At 43.3% G+C, this 8,263-nt stretch overlaps 1 protein-coding gene across 1 annotated transcript in view; it reads right to left on the reverse strand.

The window, feature by feature from the left end:
• Nucleotides 1-7,839, reverse strand: part of Npas3 (neuronal PAS domain protein 3) — a 655,449-nt gene extending 647,610 nt beyond the window's left edge. The window contains exons 1-3 of the mRNA XM_029566227.1: nt 7,769-7,839; nt 6,508-6,671; nt 4,852-4,957 (exon numbers count right to left, since the gene is read on the reverse strand). Coding sequence (XP_029422087.1) covers nt 4,852-4,957; nt 6,508-6,671; nt 7,769-7,839 — 341 coding nt within the window. The remainder of the gene's footprint in view (nt 1-4,851; nt 4,958-6,507; nt 6,672-7,768) is intronic.
• Nucleotides 7,840-8,263: the final 424 nt, after the last annotated feature.

The following is an 8,263-nucleotide window of genomic DNA, read 5'->3' on the forward strand; positions in this document are numbered from 1 at the left end:
ATTAGCTCGATAATCTTCATAGCAATGTTTTATGATGCAAGGAAGGCTAAATTGAAGCCAATGTGGTCTGTGACATCAGACTGTGTGGATCTGAGCTGTGATGCCATCACAGCCGTTAAATATGGAATGTGGACAGGTTACTTAACCTGTAACTCAGCTTTCTCTTTATAAAACTGAATTAGTAGCAAGTTGTGCCAAGTTGAAGATGACTTGGAAGATAAGACACTCATTTCAAAGGAGACAAGGAAAATGTATCTTAGACTCTACTAAATAAGGTAACAACTTGAAGTAACAAAATCCATTATATACCTCGTTATCATGCTTAAATAAAAACACTAGAAATGTTTAAAAAGCATTAGTTAATTCTTTTCATTTTTAAAAAGGAAAGACTTTTGCAACAAACAAATATTTTTAGATGGGCAAAGCTATGGGGATTTGTATTAAACGAAGAAGCTAAGAACTACAGAATCGACCTCAACACTGATGATGCTCGGTACAAGCTGAAGAGTGAGGAGAGAGGGGGATTTCTAGATAAACCGGGGCAATGATACTGCCACAGGGAAAGTGTCTGGAAGCCTAAAGCCACAAATCAGTTAAGAACAGCACAGCCAGGTCAGCTTCAGGACAGGCATAACCTGGAGCAACAGGGTGGGTGTGGGGGAAGGAGGGAGGCAAACTGCAGGCCTCCTCAGAAAATGTCCTTTATTCAAACAGATAGAAGACCTGAAGGGCAGAGAAACAGGGTTTCCATCAAAGGCTAATGGAAGCAGGTTAGGTTCCATAGCAGCTGTAGTGGTCCAGGGACGCTTTTCCAGGATGCTGGTTTACACTAGAGCAGAATTCTCGACCTTGGCTCAGCTGACACTTTTTATCCCTTAATTCTTGGTTGTGGGCATTTTCTACATGTCTGAGGTCTGCCATCCTCCTGGCTTCTAGCCAGTAGGTACCAATGGCAATTTCTAGCTCTGATCATCAAAAATGACTGCAGAGAATCCTAAATATCACCTGGGGGACAAAAACCACTCCTAGCTGAGAGGAGGGGGCCAGTGTGATGCTGTGGAGCAGAGAGAGAGGGAAGTAGCTTACGGAAACCTGAAATGAAAATTCAACAGGGCCTACTGAACACCTAAAAAGGAGGGGAGGGGAGGCCCACCCTGAGGGTTCAGTCCTACACGGGCATCTGACTGTGGAGCTGAGGAGGTGGTGATGCCATATACTGAGAAAGGAAGCATGGGATTAAGAGCAGACCTGGGAAGCCAGCTATGTGCTCAGGTTGAAGCCTAGAGCATCAACAACTATCATCCTGACAGTCCAGGAGCCCAGGTGTCTGGAGCCTAGGCTGATATCCAAGCCAAAGCTTAGAATGAAAGCCAGGTAAGAGGACAAAATAGCTCAAGGTTATCAGCCCAGGAATGGTAATTGACAGGATCTATGCAAAAGTTTCACTTAAAAACAAAATTACTTAAATTGCATTATCTCACTGTTGGAGACCAGAGCATATCTATGATAAAGTCATCATAACCCTTCAATGGTATAAGACAGCATCTTCCAAAATTATTTCCATATTTTAAACCAAACAGATTCCCAAGAGCACAGGGACAAGCAGAGTGCACTTACACTGGAGAGTCGGCCCGTGAGATGCAACTTAAAAGTATATGTGGTTCACACCAATCAAGGATGCTTTTTAAAGGCTTAATCTGCAAAGGAAAGTTAAACATGAAGATCAAGAGTGACTTTCGGGGAGGGGGCTCCCACTTGTCTTTTTGCAGAAATCAGTGATCTCCTATCCCAGCATCTTGAATTATATTCTGATTGTAACTACCTTGCCTGAGACCCAAGCATTTCTCATCAGAACTCAGATTCACTTGATTTCTTCCCTAGTGGTGTATGATAAACATAAGGAAGTTCAATTCTTAATCACTTCAGATCTCTAGAATTTTTGAAGATGGAGCCCATGACCTTGGGGATTGCCTGCTGGGAGATAAAAGAAAACCCCAGTTCAGCTCTATTATTTAGCTCCCAAAGTCTTAACCTTGACTCATGGTATGCCTCGACGCCAGAGGAACTGAAAAGAACATCTGCTGTTCCCAAGCGGCCACCTTCCAGAGATTTCCATGGGCAGGTTTAAAAAAAAAAAAAAAGCCTTAGAAGAGAGGGAGAAAGAGGGGGATAGTAAAGACAGACGTGTGCTATTGTGATTTTCCAGGAAACGGTCTATTCAAAATATATTAACTATGCTTTAAGCAAATTATTTTTCACAAGAATCCTTACCACTTTTCATATATAATATCTTAGCGATAATGCCAGATTAATGCTCAACTTAACATAAATATATGAAGAAAATTATAGCCAACAGGATCCACTTTGGAAAGCATGACTCATTTCCTCATTATTTGGTAAGTATACTTTGCAGAAGCTTGAACTACTTAGACTTTAAAACCATAGTCATCTTCCATTAATACACACCACACAAATCACTACCTATCTGTTCTAGTTTGTTCTTCATTGCTGTGACAAAATACTCTGACCACTACCAACCTGGTGAGGAAAGGGTTTATTTTGTCTTACATCTCCCAGGTCACAGTTCATCAGGGCAGGAACCTGGAGGCAAGAACTGAAGCACAGGCCATGGAGGAATGATGCTTGCTGGCTTGCTCCTCTGGCCCCTGCTCAATCTGCTTTCTTATACTGCATAGGCCCACCTGCCCAGGGGTGGCAACACCCACAGTGGGTTAGGCCCTCCCCTATCACTCAATAATCAAGAAGATGCCCCACAGACATGGCCACAGGCCAGTCCAATGGAGGCAATTCCTCCCCTGGCCCCTGCTCAGCCTGCTCTCTTATGCAACACAGGCCCACCTGCCCAGGGGTGGCACCACCCACAGTGGGCCGGGCCCTCCCACATCACTGATCAAGAAGATGCCCCTCAGACATGGCCACAGGCCAGTCCAATGGAGGCAATTCCCCAATTGAGGATGCCTCCACCCAGGTGTGTCATGTTGACACTAACACCGTCCAGCACACTATCCAAGACAGACCTGCATTGAATTTACAAACAATCGGACTCTCACGGAGAATAAAAACAGGCTGCATCACCAACATGGCATCTGAAAAGATGTGTTTATACCAAGGACGAAAATGGTTCTCATATTTATCTCGGATGCTTTAGAACAGACTTTCTGTTCTCCTAGAAGTATTCACAAGAATCCTGCAAAGGCTTACAAGATCATCTTAACTGGCTCAAACCTCTACCTAGAGCCTTGGATAGCAGAGTGGACAGAGCCCCCAGTAAAGAGTAATCTCACTTCATTTACTTGGAAACCGACTGTGTGACAGTCACACGGCACAGAAGGATAATGGGAACATGCTACAAGATGTCACTGTCCAGTAGACGGAGGCAGACGGGTGGAACTTTCCTCTCTAGGTGTCTCACAGTTTCCACCAAAGCAAACCTGAGACCTTTATCCATCCATGGAGGCTCCCCTGGTGCTGTGATGCCTGTTCATGCTAAGTGGGAACATCTCTATACCACATTTCTTCTCCCACCTTCCTTGGATAGCCAGTTACTTAGAAATTCTCCTTAATCAGCTGCCTATTGCTTCCCATTTCTGTTACCACCTCCTTTAAGAACTGTGTGATAACTCTTTCTGTGGTAAAATCTCAAGTCTCTCTCCTCCTCGGAAAGTTGCATGGCTTCCCTTCGCCTTCAGCATAGCTCTGGACCTTCAGCATGTTTTAAAAGCTTTGAACTAGATCTCACCGTCTTTTAGATTCCACACCGATTGCACACTCGGTGCTCCGTGCTACTATTTCTCTGCTTCCCTAAAGAAGCCTATTCTACCTTAAGTCCTCCCATCAGCAGTCATGTCGCCGTTAGTCTGAATCAGAGTCCGCATATGATGTGTGGCATCCTGCCTCTCCTTAGTGAGGCACTGGTCACATTGGACCCACCGGTGCCCATCTGGCTTTGTTCCTGTGGCTTAAACTTCAAGATGATAAGCAACAGCCCAGGGAGCTGTGGTGCTGCAGAGCAAAGCAGTGGACACTTCTATCTCAAACCAGCTCAAAGGCTTCATCAGCTAAGGATCCTTAAGACAAGTCATACAAATGAGAGTTTTCAGAGAGACTAGCATAAGAAATTGGATGAGAATCCATAAGAAAGAATAGCAGCCTGGGCAAGGGAAGGGGAGCTAGGAAACAGAGAACTGAAAGGATCAGAACATGGGATTCCTGTAAAGCTCACGCAAGGAAGCTGACCTTTCTATCTAGACAACGAGCATCTTCAAAGGACCACAAATAATGGAGAGTCATGCTAGGGAAAATCCTTCTGGATTATTCAGGAGTGCAATTATAGTACTCCCAGGGAAGGGGAGACAAATCACATGAGCTTGAACTGAGAAGAAGCACGTCGGAGGACTGCATAGTCTTCAATATGAGTCCTGGGCTTAGATAAGCCAGGACAGAGGGAGCACGGGGCCAAACAGAAAAGACCCAAGAAGACACTTTTCAAGTACAAGAACTCAAAGGAGTAGCAGGAGGTGTTAACACAGCTTCGCAACAAGGATGCCGAAAGGAAGGTGTTATCGAAGTCAAAGGAGGGAAGAAGGGAGTAGGTCACTAAGTCGGACCAGGAAGGGAGATATTAACCTCTGAACGCAGTCAGAGGAATTTCCTTGAAGGCAGATGACGGGAGGCGGTAGAAATAAATAGACAGATTCCTATGGGGAAGTGGAAGCCTCAGCCCACACAGTTATTCTGAGAAACTGGGCTGTGAAAGAAAGGGAGGGTGAGCTAGCCAGAAGGGGAGACAGAGAGCTCGTTTTAATGACGGGAAGATCTGAGCACACTTACACGCTAGTGTAAAACAGTGGGAAAATATGTGACAAATGGCCCACAGACATGACCAGCTCCTCAACGTACACAATCACCAGCTGACCCCGAAAAAGGTAATTAGGACCTAGAGTGAAGAAAAACGTTCAGAATGATTACTAAAGTCAAATTTAAAGGCAAGAAAAATTCACAATGATGAACATAATAATGTAACTTTTATCTGGCAATACAACTGTGTATCTATGCTGAGTTTGATTTGACACTCTCTTGAAGCTCCTTTATTAGGGATGCAAGTAATACAGTTTATTTAAGTCAACTCTAAAATATACTGTGCTGTGAATGTTACTTCACTGGATGTAACAATGGAAGAGGCATCATGGGAACAAAGGCAATAGAGATACCCTCAAAGAAAGAGCTGAACATTCCAAATCACTCGCAGAAAAGAGTTCTAGGAAAAAACATATTTTAAAAATTAAACTACAGTGCTTAAATTTGAAATCTAAACCTCACACAGGTAATTGTCATATTCTGACACGTCAGTGTGATTTATTAATCTTTCACTCATCACTCGTGCACTGATGACCTCTTGAGTGCTCTGCGTAGAACCCTACACCTTGAAGAAAGAGGAGCAGTTCCAAAATGAAGATCCTTCATTAAAAATATACCACGTTAGGGTGGGGAGACGGCTCAGTGGGTAAAGTGCTATCATGCAAACATAAAGACAAGAGTCTGCGCCCCCAGGACAACCATAAGAAAGCCAGGAGTAGCCCCTTGCATCTGTGACCCAAGCACTGGGTGGGGGGGGGCAGACAGACAGGAGATCCACAGAGCAACCAGTCCAGCCAACTGTTGAGCACAGAGTCCCAAAAGATACGGTAGGAAGTGATCAGACACCCGATGCCACCCTCTGCCTCCACACACACAAAATGTACCATGATATTAGGAGAAAAATCATACGTCCACACGTGATGGTCACTGAGGAGCCATAGAGGGGATGAGTGTTATGCGCTGTAGCACAGAGTAACTGCACATGTCAAGCAGTGCTTTCAAAGAGCAAAGGCTTATTGCTAATGGGTTATTTGCTTACCAGTTACATGTAGTAAAAACTGACTGACAGAAAGTAAGAGAGGGTAACAGTGGTGGGGCGGCAGACCGAGAGAGACATGCAAGCCCAGAGGAGTGACACTCCATTTTTGTCACTTGAATTGATAATCACATTTTATAGCAGCCATTTAATTTTAATTTTTCTTCACTCATATTAAATAAAAATGTTAACAAGTTACCAATTAGGCAACATGAAAGCATTACTGGGCAAAACCTCCTCATTCTTTAAAAGATAAATGAAATTACATTAACAATTTCATCAAGTCACGGTGCAGGAACATGAAATCATGGTAAATTCTCCTTGAGTCAAAAAGTCAGTAAATTATAACACTGAGGGACTTTTCCCTCACTAAGCAAGATTCAGACACTCCCTGTATGTACTATGCTAGTCTTCACGTTCGGACCTACTTGATCTGATTATCTGACACCACTTTCTTCTTTTAGTTGCCAGTCATTTGGATGATTTCAATATTTATGTGATAACTATCAATACCACTTTCTTCTACCTGCCACCTTTTATATTTGTACAAATATCTAACAACTACCGTTCAGCCCCTATGTGCTTATTCATACCAATGACTTGTCTCCAAGGATAGACATTCAGCTCCGCCTCACTGATTCTCCAGCTGTCCAGCTGAAAGCCACGCGTCCTCATAAGAACAAACCCCATAGGAGGTCCGTTCAAAGACGGAAGCAGTAACATCAAGGACACTTTGATAGGGAGTGCTCGAGTGACTCTTGAGACCACAGAAGTGGTGGTAAAAGATGGCACTGATACAACAAGACTCCCTGACTGCATCACAGACCTGCTGAGTAGGACATGAAGCTTTCCTAGCCTTTGCTCTACAGCTCTGTGCTTAAATCTCCATCTTTACATGTCTCCATCAGATTTCATAAAACCTCTTACCTACCCATTTATGAAAAAGTTAAAATCTGGAAGGCCATTTCCTTTATCGATAATATAAAAAGTACATTGAGGCCCTCTTCTTAGCTGTAAGTATTAACTGCTGTGGAAATGAAGAAAATGAAAATCCTCTGTAAAATATCTTTAAAATAGCATTAGAACATCATGCTTGCTTATAAACAACGCTTTCCTGTGCTCACCCAGTCCCAGAGGCTAATGGGACTCTCAGCCTGTTCCAGTCCAGGCTTCGGTTCTGATGAACCATTTTAACCTTTTAAATATCACTGTCAGATGGAAACGGCCCAATGAACTTTAAAATTTCTTCTTTTTTTTGCCTCCTGTATAACATCGCTTCTCTTCTTCCTTTGATGCCATTCATGAAAAGAACATTCCATCAAGAAATTTCCTTAATTGATTAATGGGTTTCCATCAACCAACATAAACTCAGGTCCCAAATAGAACCTCCAACACACAGTCTAACATCATAGCTGACTCAACGTGTTTACTGCTTGGTTCTGTGACTGCACATTTACCTGTTTGTTTGACTGGGTTTTAAGAACAAAAATGCCATCCAAGGCCTACGCAAGACTGGGGTAGAAACGGAGACAATGGAAGGGGAAGAACCACCTTTTACCTAAGAGCAGGTGAACCTCTAACAGCCACCCCAAGCCACCCGTGCCCTGTGCAGTGGGGCAAAGCTGCAGAAACAGCACGCTAAGAAAGGGTTCCAGGCAGGTTGATGAATTTTGACGACTTCACGTAATCATAATTTTACTGTTACAGGAAGAAAGACATCGTTATAAAGACTGCCACATAATATCTATCTTACTCTAGAACTTGCAAATATCCACACCCGCCTCCTTCTGGGAAGGAGCTTCTCTGTAAGCACTCGCATTATTTTAGAATCAGTGAGAGAGGAAGCAAACATACCTCTCATTTGCCAGACCAGTGAGAAAGTCCAGAAAAGCAACGGTGCAGAATTGCAGTCCAACTGCCCGCATGTCCCGTTCATTAAGAAACGGTTATTTGTATGGAAAAGACACATAGGCATCGTTTTCTTCTTTAAACGGTCAGAGATACACCGTCTTTACCAGCCTCTCAGCAATATTTGTTATAGAACAGTCATTTTCCCAATTTATAACCGGCATTTGTGAGGGTGGGACATTCATTTCCTTACATTTGAAAAATACATTAACTGGTGGCCACCAAGTTGTGGAGACTCAAAAAGAGCATGCTACGTTGTTAATCAAAGCTCATTTACCTCCCATACAGAATACATAGACCTATAGTCCACTCAGCAAATGACTAGTAAATAGGAAATCATAATCAAGGCCATAATGCACAAAATGCTGAGTATGTGCTGATATGGAGGAATTTAGGAGTGGTTAGCCAGGCCAAGGAAGCCTGTAAAGATGTATGTTACAT

This window comes from Nannospalax galili, unplaced genomic scaffold, assembly GCF_000622305.1.
Source record: "Nannospalax galili isolate Female #2095 unplaced genomic scaffold, S.galili_v1.0 scaffold1579, whole genome shotgun sequence".
NCBI lineage: Eukaryota > Metazoa > Chordata > Mammalia > Rodentia > Spalacidae > Nannospalax > Nannospalax galili.